The sequence below is a fragment of the Adiantum capillus-veneris genome, chromosome 26 (genome assembly GCF_014529385.1).
Source record: "Adiantum capillus-veneris isolate H3 chromosome 26, ASM1452938v2, whole genome shotgun sequence".
NCBI lineage: Eukaryota > Viridiplantae > Streptophyta > Polypodiopsida > Polypodiales > Pteridaceae > Adiantum > Adiantum capillus-veneris.
Window position 1 is genome coordinate 2,194,859 of NC_140956.1, and position 19,875 is coordinate 2,214,733.

General features: G+C 42.1%; 2 protein-coding genes across 4 annotated transcripts in view; both read right to left on the reverse strand.

The window, feature by feature from the left end:
* The window catches only part of LOC147422886 (uncharacterized), a 140,796-nt gene extending 124,978 nt beyond the window's left edge, over nucleotides 1–15,818 (reverse strand). For 2 of the 3 annotated variants that reach the window (XR_015186588.1, XM_086501427.1), the window contains exons 1-3: nucleotides 15,231–15,818; nucleotides 12,723–12,769; nucleotides 12,570–12,637 (exon numbers count right to left, since the gene is read on the reverse strand). Coding sequence is in view for 2 of the 3 variants with exons in the window: in XM_086501427.1 (XP_086357553.1) it covers nucleotides 12,570–12,579 (10 nt within the window). In the remaining variant the exon portion in view is untranslated. Of the gene's footprint in view, nucleotides 1–12,569; nucleotides 12,646–12,722; nucleotides 12,770–15,230 lie in introns of all 3 variants that reach the window. The other variant, XM_086501426.1, reaches the window with a different exon arrangement.
* On the reverse strand, nucleotides 12,983–15,237 carry LOC147422887 (uncharacterized). Its single transcript, XM_086501425.1, has one exon. The coding sequence runs from the start codon at nucleotides 14,777–14,779 to the stop codon at nucleotides 13,337–13,339; it is 1,443 nt and encodes a 480-aa protein (XP_086357551.1). The 5' UTR covers nucleotides 14,780–15,237; the 3' UTR covers nucleotides 12,983–13,336.
* Nucleotides 15,819–19,875: the final 4,057 nt, after the last annotated feature.

The window sequence follows — 19,875 nt, forward strand, 5'->3', positions numbered from 1 at the left end:
TGCAAAGTAAGATAGCATAGAGCTGCAATCTAGGAGAAAATTAAGGAAATGGAGATTGTTTTGAGGAGCTAGGCTTTGATTATCATGACGCCACTAAAATTCCCCAAAAAGGACTAGACTTATCCTAGAAACCACCTTACAATGCTCCTTGTTGACCAATTTTCAATTTTGGAAACATGTTTTGAGAGTTTGCACATATTCCGAAACGGCACCAGAATACATTCCCTATGTCAAATGTGAATTGAAACAACATAGGGCCACATTGACATTTTTAAAACAAATTCTACATGGAAAGTGCTCCGGGCACGGTAAGGGTGTGGCATTCCTTGTTTCTATGGAAGAGAGAGCGAGAAAATGGTCGTGCTAGAAGAGAAAACGCACTCACGCATATGCACACACAAACACACATATGAGAGAGAGAGAGAGAGAGAGAGAGAGAGAGAGAGAGAGAGAGAGAGAGAATACAACAGGTGATAAATATACAAAGATGGAGAGGTAGAGATAGACATTTGAAAAGAGATGTTGAGAGGAGAGAGGTGGAGCAATAGGATGAGAGAGAAGATACCAAGGGAGAGTTGGAGATCCACATACCAAGAGAAGGAGGTTGGCTGAAAGAGAGAGAGTCAATGGAGAGAATAAAGAAAGACATTGCAGAAGGGGGGGAGGGGGAGAGAGAGAGATAGAGAGAGAGAGAGAGAGAGAGAAGCACAGAGAGATACATACACACATGTACTCACATAGAAACTAACAAAGGCTATAATAGAGCTCGAGTGTGAGGGCCAATTGTGGTAGAGAGATATCATGACCAAGAAATAGAGAGATAGAGAGGAGAAGGTAGAAGAAGTGCATAAAATCCTCAAAAGAGTGTAACCATACATAATTTAGTGACCATGGTCTTCTAAATTTATCAACGACGACTGCGGTCACTTTAGCACTGGGAAAAGTATAAACAATGTAGCCATTTTGTACATCACAAATGATTATATCAATGGAGATGGTTAGAGGGGTGGAGATATATATACATATACAATGTGTTTTTCTTTTTAGGGAAGACAAGGCAAGAAGATAACTTCACGATACTATGCTACTGCCCAAACCCATAAGTATTGTCAAGGAACACTAATGCAATCTCCTAAAAAGATGAATGCGTTCTATGCATACCTCTACATGTGCTTCCATTTTGGTTTGATTATGTGTTTCCATGAAAATTTTCTACATTGCATTGGAAATACTAAGAGAGATGGGTTTGTCAATGTGCTTGCCACCCCTCTTGGCAATAGAAACATGTGTTTCTTCTGTCAAGGTGGACCACAATCATTTTGGTTACCCTGCTAGCATCCACCTTGCATGCGTGAAGAAGCTATCTTGCATGCGCGAAGAAGCTGGTGGTTTGGTCTTAAGAGGGCCAAATCAAAAGACCGTTATGGATATAACCTATGGAAGAAAATATTGCTTTTGCAGACAAGGGAAATGCCCATGAGATGGACCCCCAAGGATATTCGTAATATTCTGACGGAAAGCCTCAAAGATTGGGGTGACCACTTCTTCGAAATAGAGTATAGAGTGCTCCCAAAACATCATGGTAGAGAGATGTCGATAAACACACACAAGAACGTGCGTACGCACACACACAAAGAGAGAAGAAATGCGCAAGCCTCTTACAAGAGTAGAAGCATCTATGTAATGGAGTGAGTAGTGGTCTTGGAAACTGTGTAAAGAGGTACTCACTTCAACATTGTGCAAGAGTAGAAAGATTGTCAGTATCTTGTAGGAGTCATAGGAGTCACCTAATAAGATCAAAGGATAGGGGTAGAAAGGAATGTGTGTGTGTGTGTGTGTGTGTGTGTGTGTATATATATATATATATATGTATATATATATATATATATATTATATTATATATATATATATATATATATATGTATATAGAGAGAGAGAGAGAGAGAGAGAGAGAGAGATCCTTTTGTTAGTTTTTAGGTGCAAAAGGCAAGGAGATCACTTAATGACACTACCCAATAAGTATTGGCAAGTGATCTCCTTGCCAATTTCACCTTCACGTACACCGTTCCAATATATATCTTTAACTCGTCGTGTGATTCCATATTGGTTTTATTGGGTGTTGACTGGAAATTACTACCTCCCATTGGAAATACGGAGAGAGATATGTGGCGTAAAAATTACAGGTGTACTCATTGTGGCCAACTTATGCCAAGGCTTCTAGAAGGGATTATCTACCAAAGAATTGATTGAGATTAATAAACCCATTCCAGAATCGTTCAGAATTAAGCCAACATACTCATTCTCCAATTGAAAACCCTTTCAATATTGTTTCCACTAGAAGAGCCTTGAATAATGAAAAGGGACCACGATACCCTCTTACATAGGCTAAAGACTTGACCTTAGAAACCTTTAAGATGCATTTTTTAAATATCAATGTGGATCTCAAGCATATTGAGCATCCACACAATATACGCAAAGCAACATCCGCTTTGTTCTATGAGGGTCCTCTCAGGAAGAAACTTGCAAACTTATCCATTCCGTGGAGAAAAGAAATACACATGAGAAAACCCCTATGATATTTATAACATGTTTATAGCCGCTCTCCTGTAGGCTTAAAATAGCAACATGGATTTTGAAATCTACGATAGCAAAATATAACATTTAATGGCCTAGTAACTTGTGTGTAGCGGAAAATAGCATAGACATAGTGAGCATTTCATTAGAATAGATTCCTAATGAGCATAGCAAGAGTGTTTGGATAGAGAGAGCAAGAAAAAGCATAACACCTAGTTATATAGGCATGAACAATACTTCAAAAGAGAGAGAAATTAAGCTATTGACAACAGTTGAGGACCGGATTTACATGGAGCCGGTTAGCCCTACAAAAGGCTTTGTATTATAGATTTCCGCCATCAAGGAAGACATTTTACAATACAATCCTTTGTGTTCCTTCAATAGCTAGCTAGTGCAATGAATATGGAAGCTTCAAGCACTAAGCAAACACTTATAAAACACAACATCAATTCCCTCACGGTCTCAGACCCAAGACCTCACACACCTTCGAAGATGGTGAGAGCTAGCGGGATATGAGAGTAGATTGAGAGGAAGAAGGAGTAGGTATATCTCCTCACATGATCACTCATAATAGCTTAGCATTTTGGAAGTCTTAATGGGTTGATCCTTAGGGTCTTTGAAGCCCATTGTTGCACATTGCTCTTTTGCAGATGGTCCCCCCCTTTGGATCCCTATTTTCCCTCCTTTGGATCCCTATTGTGGCCCATCTACCAGCTTAACCAATATTTCTAGGCTTTTCTCCCCTGGTACTTCCCCATATTAAATGATTAGTTTAACATGAGAAAATCATTTAGGAGAATTAGATATTAGTTATTATGACATTACCTCTCTCTTTAAATCATAGTCGTCCTTGACTATGGGGTAGAGAAGATAAAGCCTATTCATTAGTCCTTTTTCTAGCGGGTAAAGGATCCCTATCTTAACCTACCACATCGTTCCAAAATGGATGACTAATCCATTTGGCGCTTGAGAGCCTAAGGCTGCCGCAAGCATGTCTGCACATAGTCCTATCAATCTTCCATAGTAGAGTGACAAGCTCTACTTGGTGTTTGGAAGACGTTGTGTTCACAAACTTGACTCTACATACTACTTAACATTTGTGCACAATAAATAAAAAGAGAGTCTTATAAGACAAAAACTTTGTTCAGTTTAAACGTTCGTACATTATCTTACTCTAGGGAAGCATTGTAAGCATTGATAAGGTTTAGGTTATCCGTTAATTGTATGCCTTGCATCCATCTAGCATCTTCAAAAGGATAATTCTTAAACTTAATAAGATACCGTCGGATAGTCTTACCACCTCTAAATACCTTGTGTTCATGTCCGAGAATGGACTCGGGTTGCAACACCTCTTCTTGGTCCTCGATCTCCGGTGGGCCTTCAATAGTTGGTTCTTGAGGTAGCTCTCCGTTGTAAGGCTTTAATAGACTCACATGGAAAGTATTGTGTATAAGCCAATGACTAGGCAACTTGAGTTGATAGGCCATCTCATTGATTGGTCTAAGAATCTGGAAGGAAGCATAGTACCTTTATGCTAACTTAGCATCGTACTTTTGGTGTCCCATAGGATTCTTGCCCGTCGTGTGCCTTAATCGAGCCTTGGGAAATTTAAGTAAGACCCAATCATTTTCTTTATAAACTTGGGCTCTTTTGTGGTGATCAGCAGTAGTCTTTTGCCTTTGCTGTGAGATAGAGACAGCATCCTTAATCTTTTGGAAAGATTCTTGTAGGTCTCAGATATACACATCTGCAAAAGAAGATCTTCCCGTGTACCTTAAGTAGCAGGGGACTTTTGGATCTTCCCTCATGTTGGGTATGCAAGCTCTTGTGGTCATAACCCGTGGGAACGGTTCTTCTACAACATCCAGTCCAAGTTCAGTTTGCATGGAAGGTTTTAATCTATATATGTAAAAGGCTTTTTGAAGTTAACAAAAAAGCATATAGCGTGACTTGTTTTGTTCTCCAACTGTGTCGAATTCTCTCTCTCTCTCGCTCGCCTCTGCATGCTTCTCTGCCATAGCCATGGTGATTCACCACTAGCACCCTCCATAGCTCCTCTCCCTATCAATTAGTATCAGAGCCCAGGAGGGCGCATATCAAAACGCTTCATGATTTGGCACCGGCAAGGCAAACCTTGGAGGTAGGCATCTCTTGATGCTAGCAGATTGCAGGCGCTACAGGCGGTAACCATTTTGTGTGCATATCAAAAGGCAGTCGTGTTGCTACAGGTGGTGGAACAATCAACCTAGGGTGTTTTCAATTGACAGCAATCACCAAGGGCAATTGCATTTCAAAACGCTGTCTGTGGTGGGCAGTTTTGCAAGGAGACTGGAATCTGCAGTTGTTGGTAATTTTGCACAACATCTCAAAATGCTCATAGTAGTCCAGCCAATACTTTCGTCCAAGAAAGCATCTCAAAACGCCCTCATAAGGAAGGCAACTGCAAGGAGCAGTTTGAAGCATCTCAAAACGCTACCTGTTGTAGCCAACCAACCAGGACGAGGAAAGCACTTAAGAGTGAATTTGTTAGTAGCTTTTGCATGCATGTAGTAAGGGAAGTAGATAGTGGATCAATTGCTAGCATATTGAAAAGCTCAACGCTTGACAGTGGCAATCCGTGCATATCTAAAATAGGTTACTAAGACCAACAAGTAGCTTTGCAAAAGCTTCAAGCAGCGGTGATTAGGTCATAACCAAAGAAAATTTGCAGTAGAGGCTCCTCCCTCACCTAGTTGAGCTTAACATGATTTCAGCATTGGTCCAAGGCTTTTTTGATCGATTACAGAATATGAAGATTTTCTTCAAGCACTCTGAATATCAACACAGAGTTCAACTACTAATTTTCACGGTTAAGTATCATAGATTTGTTTGTCTATTGTCAATGCAATCACACTTGCCTTTCAAAAGCCTTGTTTTAGCTTACGAGCTGTCAATTATTGCTATGCCAAAAACTTTGTATGCGTTATAGACACTACCACATAAAAAATGATAAGACCAACCTTTTGTTGTTTGGTCGAGTTCTGCTATCTCTCACAATGATGGTTGTTTGAGGGAAGTACACACACACCTATGTTATTGTCAAAGGGGGAGACATCTACTCATGGTTTCAGGTGATTGGACTCTGCCATGGTCTGTCTGTCTTGAGTCCATTGTCAGTGGTTTGGGCTTGAGGGGGAGGTTGTTGGGTATTCAAGCCCTTGTGGTCATAACCAGTGGGAAACGTTTCTTCTACAGCATGCAGTCCAAGTTCAATTTGCATGGAAGATTTTAATCTATATATGTAAAAGGCTTTTTGAAGTTAACAAAAAAGCATATAGCGTGAGTTGTTTTTTTCTCCAACTATGTCGAATTCTCTCTCTCTCTCTCTCTCTCTCTCTCTCTCTCTCTCTCTCTCTCATCTCTGCATGCTCCTCTGCCAGAGCCATGGTGATTCACTGCTGGCACCCTCCATAGCTCCTCTCCCTATCACCTCAATTACCTTGAAAGGTGCTTTTTCCGTGGAAGTATGTACAGTGTTATTGTAAGCATACTCCACTAAGGGTAAAGTACTTCTCCCATTGGGATCTTTGATCTACTTTCGTTACATAGGCTTTTAGTAGATCAAGAATTATTAGGTTAGCTAATTCACTCTGGCCATCCGTTTGCGAGTGATAGGCCGAAGAGAAGTTTAGCCTTGCCCCTAAATTCTCAAAGAGACCCTTCCAAAAATTACTGGTCATTCTAGGATCTCTATCCGACACTATGGACATTGGCAAGCCACGGTACTTGAAGATTTGTGATATGAAGAGGGTTGCCATTTGATGGGATTTGATAGTCTGAGCTTGTTTCCTGAACCTGTCTACTATCGTTCATATTTCCGTATTCCCATGGATAGACTTAGGCAATCCAAAGATAAAATCCATGGATATACTCTCCCATGGTGAATTAGGGATTGGCAATGGTTGAAGCAATCCAGGTTGCTTCCCTCTATCAAACTTCGAATTTTGGCATAACACACATTTAGAAACATACCCTTGTATGTTTGTTTTCATGGTAGGTCAATAGAAATATGTTTCAATCCCTTTTAGGGTAGACTGAATCCCTCTCTTTCCTGCATAAGGAGCAGCATAAGATTCATACATTACTTTCTCATGTAGTGAGTTAGTAATGTATAGACTATTGCCATAGAGAAAATAATCATCTTGTAAAGTAAATGGTTTCTCTTTCTTCCGTAATGCAAGGATTGAAATAAAATCTCTAAAATCGGGATCAATAGCGTACTCATCTATCATAGAAGATAGATCATCGTGAGTTGCTATGGAAACCGCATTCACTCTTGGCCGTCTTGAGAGTGCATCGGCTACTTGTTTATGCTTGCCAGTAATGTGAGCAATATGAAAATGAAATTGTGAAAGGAAATTTTTCCACCTCATTTGTTTGTCAGAAAGCTTGATCTGCGTCATGAAGTACTTAAGGCTTTGGTGATCCGTCCGTAGAATAAAAGGAGTCCCCAGTAAATAGTGCTTCCATGAGAGTAAGGCATGTAGAACTGCGAGGCGTTCCTTTTCATATATGCCTAGAGCTTGCTCAACAGGGTCGAGCCTTTGACTTCATAGGCTATGGCGTGCCCTTCTTGGAGCAAAACAGCTCCAAGGCAATCACCACAAGCGTCACATTGAACCTCAAATGGCTTTGAGAGATTCGGCAGTGTAAGCACATTTTGAGAGATAAGCTTTTCTTTAAGATTTTTGAAAGCATTGTTCTCCTTGGCAAACCCTATATACCTAATGTTTTTTTGTTAGGTCATGTAATGGTCCTGCTATTAGTGAGAAATTTTCTATGAAGCGTCTATATATGCACACATACCTATAAAGCTTCTTAGATTCTTTTATTACCTCTAGCTTTGATGGATCCATTTGGATGCCATCTTGAGAGATAATGTGACTTAAATACTGAATGTCTTGTAAGAAAAACTCACTTTTCTTTAGATTAACATAAAGTTTATTCTCTCTTAAGACTTGAAATATTACCTAGAGGTGTTGCTTGTGTGCGTCTAGTGACTTAGAGTAGATGATAATATCATCAAAGAACACTCCAGTAAAGGTTTGGTGAGGCCTCAATAGCTTCTCCATCAAGCGGTTGAATGTGGCTGGTGCATTCGTCAAACCAAAAGGCATGACAATGTATTCGTAAAGACCAAACGTAGTGTGAAATGCGGTCTTTACAATGTCTTGATCAACTATCCTTATTTGATGGTAGCCACCTTTTAGGTCAATCCTACTGAAGTAGATCGACCCTTGTAGCTTATCAAATAGGTCTTCTACCCGTGAAACAGGAAACCTATTCTTGATAGTGATCCTATTTAGTGCTCTATAGTCGACACACATACGATATGTGCCGTCTTTCTTTTGCACTAATAACACAGGTGAACCATGGAGATGAGCTAAGCCTAACCATGTCCTTCTCAACTAACTCATGCACTTACCGCATAATCTCCTCTTGTTGAGCTTGAGAAACTCTATAAGAAGGTTTATTAGGCGGTGAACTTCCTGGAAGAAGTTCAATTGCATGGTCATCATTGTCTCGTTTAGGAGATAGTTCACAAGGAATGCCGTCAATAAAAACATCTTGAAATCCCTTGAGAAAATTGGATAACTCTAGTTCCTTGTGATTATTTATATTTTCTTTTGCTAAGCATTAGGTTCATTTTGAGAATCTTTAACAAAAATCATGTACATGGAAATAGAACTCTTTATTTTTTATTGAAAGCATGAGTATGTACAATGGGTATGGTGTTACCCAACTCCTTAGCATCTATGTACATATATTTTTCCCTGAACCTAAAGTAGATTTTCCTTTCAGGGAATTTAACATTGGCAGCAATGCGATCAAACCATGGTGCCCCTACGATTACATCTCATGCTTGAGAGGAGAGATAAAGAAGCCCTCTTTGTCCACATAGATTTGGACATGGAGCCTCAATTTCCTGATTAAGGGAATGACTGAAGCTTCTTGACCCTTGAAAGCACCATCTGCGGGTAGAACATCTCCCATCTTATAGGCTTGGATGCCTAGCTTGGTAGCCAACTTTGTGGATATAAAATTGTGAGTAGAACCAGGGTCAAGCAGAATAAAAGCATCATGTTCTCTTACCTTTCCCAAAGCATGGCATAGAAGAGATCTTTTGTGGTGAGTTTCCTCTTCTTGGATTTCGAACAAGGTAGTTCTAGGAGGCTCATGGCGGGTGTTCTTATGGGGACAAGCGTGGTACGCATGCCCTTGCTCGCCGCATTTGAAACAATAGTTATCTTGCGATAATTCTCAAGCTCTTCAGGAGAGAGTTTGTTTTTGCCTTTTTAAATTTCCTTCTCGTTAGCTTTGCTATTATTGGAATTGCCCTTAGGAGACTTTTGGACATTGTCCTTGCCCTTAGTCTCATTAGAACCCTTGTCTTTTGTGGACGTAAAATTTCTCTTAGCCCCTGTTTGAAAATTTTTTCGTGAAGCCAGCATAGCATGGTGTATGACCGCAAATATGGTGCGTGGTCTTTAGGAATTGACATACTCCGTCATTTCTTCAGTTAAGCCCACACAAGATTATTGTTTTTGCTCTCCAAAATCCATCTTTTTGAAGACAATGGCTTTGAAATGTAAGTCCCAAAACTTGTCTACATATTTGTGAATGGATTCATGCGGAGAGAGCTTCAAGCTTCGCCATTCGGTAAGTACTTTGTCTTTGGCATCAGTGGCCAAAAACTGCTTCATGATGGAAGCTGTTAAAGCTTTCCATGTTCGTGGGGCTTCATCGTTGGCTTGTAGGCTAGACCACCATTGCCTAGAGGACTTTCAAAAACGCATAGCTAAATTTTTGAGCCCTTCGTATGGATCCTCTTCGTCTTCCTGAATCGGAGAGAGCCCTCTTTTGGAAGTCTCGCAAGGAGGCTTCTTAGGTACTCTCTTGTCATGGTTGGGAGCTTGGAGAATCCCATGAGCACGAAGCTGCCGTTGCACTTCACTTTGGAGGGATGGATTGCCCATGGCTGAAGCCTAAAAACAAGGTAGTTAACAAGCCTAGCGGCATCATTAGTAGCCTGCACACTAGCAAAATCAAGCTATCAACATTAATTTACTATTGTCAGTCATTCTAACAATTTTTAGGTGTACTTCGATACTTCAAGCCCTAGTTGCTGCTCCTCTTTACCCCTTTAGAAAAGCACTCAAGCTATACTGTACTCGTGGCTCGAATATCATTAATTGCAAGGAATAGAAGAGAGGGTCTTTCAACACCAAAACAACACCGCCTCCTGTCAAGCTTCTAATAGCTCAATAGTGGTTAAGCCATAGGCAAGCCCTATAGGACTCGACTATTAAGACCATAGCTCTCGACGATGATGCCCCATTATCGACACGAAGGCAGATGCACTACAAGGCTGAAAAATCCCTATTCTACTTACTCAATTGCAATTAATAATAACAACCATTTATAGCTAGCTTGAGGACCTCCCTTCTTGAGCAAGAAAAGAGAAACCTTAGGCTCTGATACCAATGTAACATTTAATGGCCTAGTAACTTGTGTGTAGCGAAAAATTGCATAGACATAGTGAGCATTTCATTAGAATAGATTCCTAATGAGTATAGCAAGAGTGACTGGATGGAGAGAGCAACAAAAAGCATAACACCTAGTTAGATAGGCGTGAACAATACTTCAAAAGAGAGAGAAATTAAGCTATTGATAACAGTTAAGGACCGGATTTACATAGAGCCGGTTCCTTCTCCAAAAGTCTTTGTATTATAGATTTCTCCCATCAAGGAATAAATTTTACAATACAATTCTTTATGTTCCTTCAATAGCTAGCCAATGCAATGAAGATGGAAGCTTCAAGCACTAAGCAAACACTTATATAACACAACATCAATTCCCTCACGGTCTCAGACCCAAGACCTCACACACCTTTGAAGATGATGACAGCTAGCGGGATGTGAGAGCAGATTGAGAGGAAGAGGGAGTAGGTATATCTCCTCACATGATCACTCATAATAGCTTAGCATAGCTAAGTAATTAGCATGGTAGAGGAGATGAGCATGCATTGAAGCTTTGCTCTTGGTTGGATTTGCATCACAAAGCCAAGAGTTGTTGGTGTAGGCCTCCCTTCTCACAAGCTTGAAGTAGATGATAAGCTTTCCATTAAAGCTTGAGAAGGAGAGATAGTCTTATTGCTTCACACATGAGATTGTGTGAGTGTGTGTGTTCCTCTCTCATCCCCTACTAAAAGGGCTTACCCTCCTATGTAGGAGCTTGCAAAGACCTTTTGGCACACTAACAAAGCATCCAATTTCACTAAGCTTTTACCATTGGACACAACCTTTGAATTTTGCAACCTTAGCATTTTGGAAGTCTTAATGGACTGAACCTTAGGGTCTTTGAAGCCCATTGTTACACATTGCTCTTTTGCAGATGGCCCCCCCTTTGGATCCCTATTTGCTCTCCTTTGGATCCCTACTGTCGCCAGTCTGCCAGATGAACCAATATTCTAGCTTTTTCTCCCCCGGTACTTCCCCATATTAAATGATTAGTTTAACATGAGAAAATCATTTAGGAGAATTAAATATTAGTTATTATGACAACAAATAACAAGAGACCATAAGTTGTAAAATCTTGTGTCGCATCCTCTACTTACAGGGTACCTCCAGACAATATTTTCAATGGGCTAATCGAGGTAGACTATTGAAGTCACATAACTGTCCCCCAAGTCACAAAACCATGTCAAACTAGCTCGAAACAAAATCATATATATCTCTTTCCAAACAAGCCGAGGACATGGAAAAACCCAGATGTAGCATCTTATGGACTCAAAAGTTTATAAGGTGAACCATTAGCAAGCCGAATCATGTGAGGTCATGTGGCCCAAATAAACAAGATCATCTTTTGCCAAGAAGGTCACATCTATCCACACACATCCCACACCAACCATGACAATGGTCAGCCCTTCGATATCTATAGGTGCCAAGATGGAGCATCCTCGAATGGATCTACACAATTTCGCATGCCACAACAATAGGCCACTCTAATTGTACCTCAAGTGGGCTGATGGATAAACCATGAAATCTCAATCAATAAAAACGTCCCTCCGTAATGGTTGGCAAAACCGTGAGTTCTCAATGGGCCAAGATATGAAGGTGGTTGAGGTGATCATTTTACCCCAATCAACTCTTAAAGATCTGCATAATAATCTCCCCACCAATCAATGCATGTCAATCATCCTAAACATGGGCCTCAAATCTTAGCCATATGAATAGCAATCCCTCTACTAATTCCATGGTCCAAAAAAAAGTTCCATGCTCTAGACCAAAGAACTCTACATCTATCAGTGTAGCCTTTGATTGCAAAAGCTGTGTGTGTAGGTGCGTGAGAATAAAAACTACTCGGCCTCTTTCCTCATGAACTTGTAACTTTCAAGAAAAATTAAAATAAATGCTCTAATATGGACTATAATATACCATCTGACGAGTGTATTTGATATGCTACATACCTACAAGGTGCACTCCCGGGGTCATAAATAGGTGACAAGAGAGCTTGGTACTCTTCGACCACTAGCCTTGATTGAGGCATTCTCATAAATGGCAAAGATAAGTAATGAAAGTCGAAGCTGGTCTACATTGGTCATAGAAAAGGCAAGGAAAGCATAAATGAGGATGATTAAATGGTCAGCTTGTAATGTCGGAGTGGTCACGATCTACAAGCTGGCTGGGCTACGTAAAACTATGCTACAATATTATATTGAGCAAGGCGATCACTATAGGAGATTTTTTATGAGCAACCGCCCGAAGTGGTTGGGAGCAATCACATTATGCCCTGCAAGCACATGATATGAACCACAAATCCTACATTCATTAACGAGAGGAAGCAGTATAGTTTATCATAAGGACATCTTCTCCAATAAATCTACGCTACAAAGAGTTTGTGATCACAGTACATGCTCAAATGAAGCACAACATTAAAGCAATGATGTCACCCACCTGAATACATCGGAGCTCAATAGGTCCAGGAAAGCTCTACAGACGCCCCACGAGATTGACTTCCCGCACTGAGCAACTGACAGTATACTCACGTGAGACAACCTTTGGCATGATTAGGCAGCCTAATGTAACAAGAAAATTGATATCGCGTACCTGTTTATATATGACATTTCGGAAGTCATGCACGCAGCTGCAGCTGGCTGTCAGATTGCATTAATAATGTCAAAGCCCCATCCCTCGGAATTGGCCTCTCTCTCTCTCTCTCTCTCTCTCTCTCTCTCTCTCTCTCTCTCTGATATAAGGAAGCCTAGAACTAATCATCTGTGCCCTGTACAGAATTATGTCAATATGTTGTTAGACAGTATTTCGACACGTTGTATAAACACCAGTTACCAAGCGCTCATACACGAAGCTGACGAGAAATTAAGGCTGCTTGGGGCAGTACTTATTAAGAAAGGCGACATTCCAAATATGTTTTGTGCACACATGATCAGCTGCCACAGTAGCACGCTGCTTCGCGCTACATAATGAACAGAAATGAAACAATATCAATGTCCGTAAAAGAATGTCGATGATAATGCCGATGACGATAGTGATGAGATGCTGGTCAAGTAAACTAATCTGTTTAGCAAAGCCTGCCGTGGCTGATTCATCTCTCGCGAACGGTGGCTGCATCTGACTGTACACCTCGAATCACCAGCCGTTTGATATTGGTGCGGCTTCCTGCAGAGAGGATTGTTATTACTTACTTGGTCATATATACCCGATTAATAATGCCAAAGATCTGCCTCCCAATATTGATGCAATCCATTGTAGTCGGTATTGTTAAGGCTATCCTGAATTATGCTACAGAAAGTGGTGCAGTTGCAGGACGAGCTGCCGCAGTCTGCGGAGAGCAAACAGGCACTGTAGTGTCCAGCATCATATTCATGTATCCGCGGAGGGCTTAGAGCCATTTCCTGGGCCATACATGTATTATTGCTAGCACTTGTGCAGAAAAGCGAAGACCCGGCGCCGGCCTGTTGCAGGTCGAACATATAATTGACGTCTACGATATTGACGGCACTACCATTGTAGTCAACTACACCTGCCTTCGCAGCAACGTCAGTCTCTGATCCCGAAAACGCTCGGCAGGCCGACAACTGTTGCGCCTGCTTATTTGAGGCAGGATTTGAGGTGGCTGCCGGAGTTACTATAGTCGCGTCTGCGCCTGGGATTATATAGCCGGGGGCATTGAACTTAGAATCTGCACTAGTACTAGCTGGTGCGATAGAAAGGAATATTCCTGGCAGGGTCCCCTTCTCACCACCAATGCAGGCCCCGGCCAGTTGGGACGGGTCGGCAAGGGAAAATCCAGTAGCAGCTGCAGGCGAATGCGCGACTGAAGAATTCTTGAAGCGCTTCCTTAGAGGCCCGTTATGGGTTTTATTCAGCTCGTACTGGTCATCCCCGATCAACGCTGAGGGCGAAGCAGCCGCGTAGGCAGCGGCAGCAGCTTGAATAGATCGGGGGCTGCGATCAGGGGGGTGCGGAGCCAGAGAGATTGCTTGGGGAAAGTTCAGAAGGGCCGCTTTGCCTTTGAGTGTAAAGGCAGCCACATCGTAGGCACGGGCGGCCATTTCTGGTGTGGGGAAAGAACCCAGCCAAATGCGCGTCTTCTTCTTGGGCTCCCGGATTTCCGACACCCATTTGCCCCAGCTTCGCTGCCTCACGCCTCTGTACAAAATTGTTGCCCCTCTTCCAGCCCGCCCTGTACCAGAACTAGTGCTGCTGCTGCTGCTGCTGCTGCTACTTTTGCTGTCTATGTCACTTTGCTGCTCCAGATTACCCTCTTGTCGATCTGCCGGGGAGTAGCCAGGAGCTTGTAGTTTACTGTTGCTGTTCCCTCCACCTGTCTCAAGGGTTCCGTAGCCGTTACCAATTCCTGGCTGCAGCAGGACATCAGAGTGCAGGGGCCTGTGCTGGTCGACGTTATTGAAGCTTGATGGAGGAGGCACTGCAATTTGGTGGTGGGTGGGGACTGCACGCTGGGCGTGCAGCATCATACAATTCCCAAGGCAATCTTCATCGCGATACGCTGGTGATACGTCGAGCGCAGGAGCCCAATACAATGAGCTGATTCCCTCCATGAGAGTTGATTCCTCACATGATATGAGCACTGAAAGCGTTGCGTCCATTCCCATGCATGGGTTTCTTTCTTTCATTAACATCCATAAGCTGGAGGGGAGACCAGGACAAGACTTTCTGACATGGGAACCCACATATTGAAGAGGCCTGCCTGCCTGCCTGCATTCGTCGACTGATGAAATTCGGACCAGGCTTATAAAAAATGTTTTTTAATGCTGGGGATAGGGACTGGGCGAGGCTTACTGTACTCGTGATGGGGAAATGCACGTAGTTCAGTCGAGGCGGCCCCGAGGCGTGCACTGGTGAGAGACACCATGACCACCGCCTGGGGTCCCTCGACTGGCAATATTTTATGGAGTTGCGGTCGCAACTTCACAGTCACTTTACAAAAGTAGCATTTCCGAACTGCAGAGTGAAAAAATGTGTCGAAGCCTGAAGCTGTTTAAGGTGACCTTGTACTATGTCTATGAGCGAGAGGACGAGCGAGAGAGAGAGAAAGAGAGAGAGAGAACAGAGAGAGATTATCGAGTGCACCTCTTTTTATCCACAAAATCGAGCAGGCAAAGACGTAGAGTCCGTTCCTGCCAACTTCATTCCATCCCACAACAGCAGCAGCCGTTGGCCCGTTGGCCTCTTAAATTAGGAGATAAGCATTGAAGACGGACTCAAGCGTGCAAGTAGGGGCAGCGCCGGCCAGCTGAAAGACTAGAGTATATTCTGATCAAAGAAAGCAATCACGAGTCATGTTCGCGTGCGTGTGAAAGGAAGGCCAGGGACTCTTCAGGGAGAAATAGAGAAGACGTCTCCTGAGTCTGCTGCAGCGGAGGGGGGTGCGCTCCAATCGTGCGAGTCTGCACGAGATTTTTGGGCATGCAGCATCTCACACTCTCTCTCTCTCTCTTTGTTTTGTTTTCGGAGTCGGGTAGGGCACGCCCGGGCCGCTCTCTCTTTCTCTCTCTCTCTCTCTCTCTCTCTCTCTCACTCACACACACACACACACACACACACAGAGCAGCGCAGGACTACTACTAGTAGCTCGTTTAGCGTCCAACTGGACACCAGGATTAGTAAGAATCAACTCCTAAAATGAGGAGAACGTGTGGATGAGACAGAGAGTTAGAGAGAGAGACCGTCCGCCCTGCAGGAAGATCATATATGAGACCCTCCGGCCTCAGACCATGAGTTAAAAGTTTACAACGAAAAATAACCATGGAGGTAAAAGACGGTACGCTAACGTCTTGAAGCGAGGAGCTACGTTTAGTACTGTGCACTTTACTCTCTAAAGTTTAATTCCCCCAAGAGTCGGGGATGATTTGATAGGTGGCTTATCTCCAACCATGGATCGGCGTCGGTGATTTTAATTTTTAATCCCAGCCCTATCTCCCTATCATTCAATCAAGAATTATACCTTTGCCTCAAACTTCAAACACAAGATGGCTTCCCTCTTATAGCCTTTTAGACAGCGCAAACGTCTTCCTTCTACATGATCTAGGTCAGAACTCGGGCCAATATTTCCCCATATAATATATAGGAGTGTGGGCATTATAGGCCACATGTATTGAGGGCATGTCAAAAATCCCGGAGGCATCTAATATAGTGTTCGCTAAAAATCGAGGTATAGTGTATTTTAACCAACTAAAATTGCAAAATCGTGGCTAGATTTTGAGCTTGCCTTGAAAACAACCGGCAATATATAACAAGTATTAGTTTTAAGTGTATCCTTATTCTAAGCCCTGGCCCTATTCTCCACAATAAACCTGAAGGTAACCATTTGCAAAAGAAACTCGCGGGTAATCGTTCCTATTGGCAAATGCTTCAAATCCTACATAAAAACCAGAATAGTTTTAAGTGTATCTTTATTCCAAGCCTTGGTCCCATTCTCCACATAACCTTAAGGTGACCATTTGCAAAAGAAACTCAAGGCTAATCGTTGCTATGTAGCTAGGACGTACTTCGATCACCCCCCACATCAAACTTGCGCCTTTTAAATAAGTCTGTTAGAAGCTGGACACACCCCACGGAAACTGACTACTAGAAAGATTATCATTTTTTGTAATTATTCATTTATTCAGGAAACATGATTTTTCACCTTGTAAATATTGGGACTTACAGAAGTTTCTAGATTTTATCCCAGTTTTGATAGTTAGATTGAGTAGATGGTTGATTTGAAACTTTAGGGTTTGAGAATTGTAAGGTATATATACCACTTTTTGACCTTAATGAAAAACCTTTTGTCATTTTTAAAAAAGAAGTTTTGAAGTCTGTGAGTGAGCGTACTGTGTACGAGAGAGAGTGTAAGCTTCATTTTGACGCTACATGTGCACCGGTGGTCGGAATCGAGTGCGTTGAAGTGCAGTGTGTTGCCCCCGGCGAGAGCTACGCGCCGATACCTACAGTGCGCGCGTAGGGTCCGGTTTTGCGAGCTCCTTCTACGAGCTTCATCTGGTGATTGGGTGAGCATACGTTATCCGATTTTGCATTCCAGCATATCCACGCATTCACACTGAGTAGAGCTACACATTAAGCACTTTAGATTTCGAAAACGAAGACCTGCAAATTTCGGCCAGACATCCTACGTTATTTTGCATCGGGTGTTTTGGGTTGGGGTTTTGGTTCATAGACCTTAGGGAGAGCGACCTATTGGTGTTAGTAGGGTCTCCTTCAAGTTCTGTGGTGTTTCGGGATTGTTTGATGGGTGTTCGACTCTAGAAAGATTTGTAGAAAGTTTCCTCTTATGCACTCTTGAAGGCTGTGACTTAGACAATTGGTAGAGACCTCTATAGGAATTAGTTAAGAGTCAGTTGAGTGTAGGTTGACACCTTATGCTTGCTTCCACGCGCCTGCGGGTCGAGCTTCGTCCTTAGCTCACATTATATGTTAAGTGAGTTCTTGCTGTGCTGACGTCCGTCGCGGCGTATCCGTCCAACATTGGCGCCGCTGTCGAGGACGAAAACCTTAGGTAGGTGACCGAGATTGGTCCTTAAGGATAGGGATTTTTGCCTTGCCAAGAGTGTCGTTTTACATTTAGATAGAATGAGAGGGTGGAGGACTCTCTAGGTCTTAGAGGGAGTCTAGGAAGCGTGTGTCTGGCTTAGATCCTTTGACTTAAGTAGATTTAGGTAGACTAAGATAGTTTTAGGTATTAGTTGAATTCTTGAGTAGAAGATGGAGTGGTAGAAGCAGTGAGAGGAGAGCTTGAGAGTCCGGAGAGGCCAGAAAGCAACCAAAACACCATTATCACCATTTCACATGATGAGTAGGAGTAGAGTACGTAGGACATCATGATTCAAGATCTAGAGAACTTCATGCATGTATACTTGCTTGGTAAATTCATCACAAGTTTGTAAAAGACGCAAAAGTGTGTTTGAAAGCCTAAGTGAAGTCCAAAAGTTACTGTGAGTGTTTCTGATAGAGCATAAAGAGCATTTCTGTCACAAAAAAAATTAATTTCAAGCCAGGAGACATCCTACGCGTAGGATGTCTACAGGCTAATCTGGTGGGAATTTTGAGATTTTGAGTTTACCAATGTGTTCAGAAGGTGGGTTTACCCTATTTTCAACTAGAAAGTGAAAATTTGACCATATCTTGACAAGATAAGGCCAGCTAAGCTGAAATTGCCAGACATCCTACCCAAATGGTGCCAAAGCATTATTTTAAGACCAAAACCATAAGTTGGCTGCATGAGCATGACTTGCATGATATATTGAGTGACTGAGAGGGGTTTCACTTCATTTGGGTGAGAAAATTTGGGTTCAAAGCGGACTTTAGCACTTTTTGACTGAAAAAGGCAAGAACACCTAAAATTGGGGACTTTTGAAATCCAAACCAAAATCTAAACATACCATTGGGTTGCTGACATCAAGGGGAAGCTGTGGATCAAGTCTGGGGTCAAACAAGCCAAAAAGACATCCTACGCGTAGGATGTCTTCTGTGTGATTTTTCACTCCAAACTAAATTTTGAGCATACCAAAGTGATCAGCAACTCTAGGGGAGCCTGTGTTTTGAATTTGAAACCATTCTGATGAAAAAGACATCCTACGTGTAGGATGTCTAAAGCAAGAAATTGAAGCCATACACTGATTGTGGGCATAGAAATGTGTTGTGTAGCTTGAGGCAAGCCTCCTAGTCAATTTTGGTCCAAATTGGAGTTGATTAAACTGTCCAAGATCAGCAACAGGCTGTCGGAACAGATTTTTGACCCATTGACCAGCTTATAGGTCCCGGAGGGTTCACCTTACATAGTATGTGACCTATCACGTGAGTTCAACAGAAGGGTATTTAAATCCCTTAAAACTTACAAAAATAAATTTACATAAGGATATGTTTTTTACAAATCTTAAAAAAATTTACAGAATTTAAAAGAAAAGGGTCCATTATATTTCCTAGAAAATTCACAGAATAGGGATTTTAGAAAAAGAGCCTGAACGCACGTGATATAGTGGGTTTAAATATAGTGAACCCCCCGGGTTATAGGTGTCAAAATAAAAAATTAAAAACAGTTGTGGACTCAGCACATCAAGGGGAATCCATAGTGCAAAAAACCAGGCAAAACAAAGCAGGAGACATCCTACGCGTAGAATGTCTATTGGGGTCTGCTGAAGAGAAAATTTGACTGGGCTTAGATAGTGAGATTCCATTTGGCTTAAGGGTTCCAGAACTTCTTTCAGAAGTGAATTTGGACCTTGTTTGTCCATTTGACGGAGCAAAGACTGAATTCAGACTTTTCCACGTAAATTGACCAACATTCGAGGGAAGTACAGTTCCAGATTAGCAAACCTAATCCAGAACATCAGTAGTGTATAAAATGCAGTAGTGGTTGAGATTAACTCTCCAGTTATACAATCATTACTAAGATAACCTCTAGCAGATAAATGCTTTGATTCAATTGCTGAAATTAAACACTTGTGTACAGGTATATTCAGCAGCAAAGCAAGAAGTTGTGTGGAGACTGATCCTTTGCCAGGTGAGTGGTTGGATTTGTGATAAATTGCATTGATAAGTTTAATGAATTTAAGATCAGGAAGATACATTTTAAGAGACCAGAAGGTGGCAGGTGACCAAGGTAGCTTAGTGTCCACCGAGGAGAGTGTAACTCAGGCAAGGCTAGATCCACTAGCACCGATTATTGAGGAAGGTAGTGATACTGACACTTCTTCAAACAAATCTTTCTTCATGATGG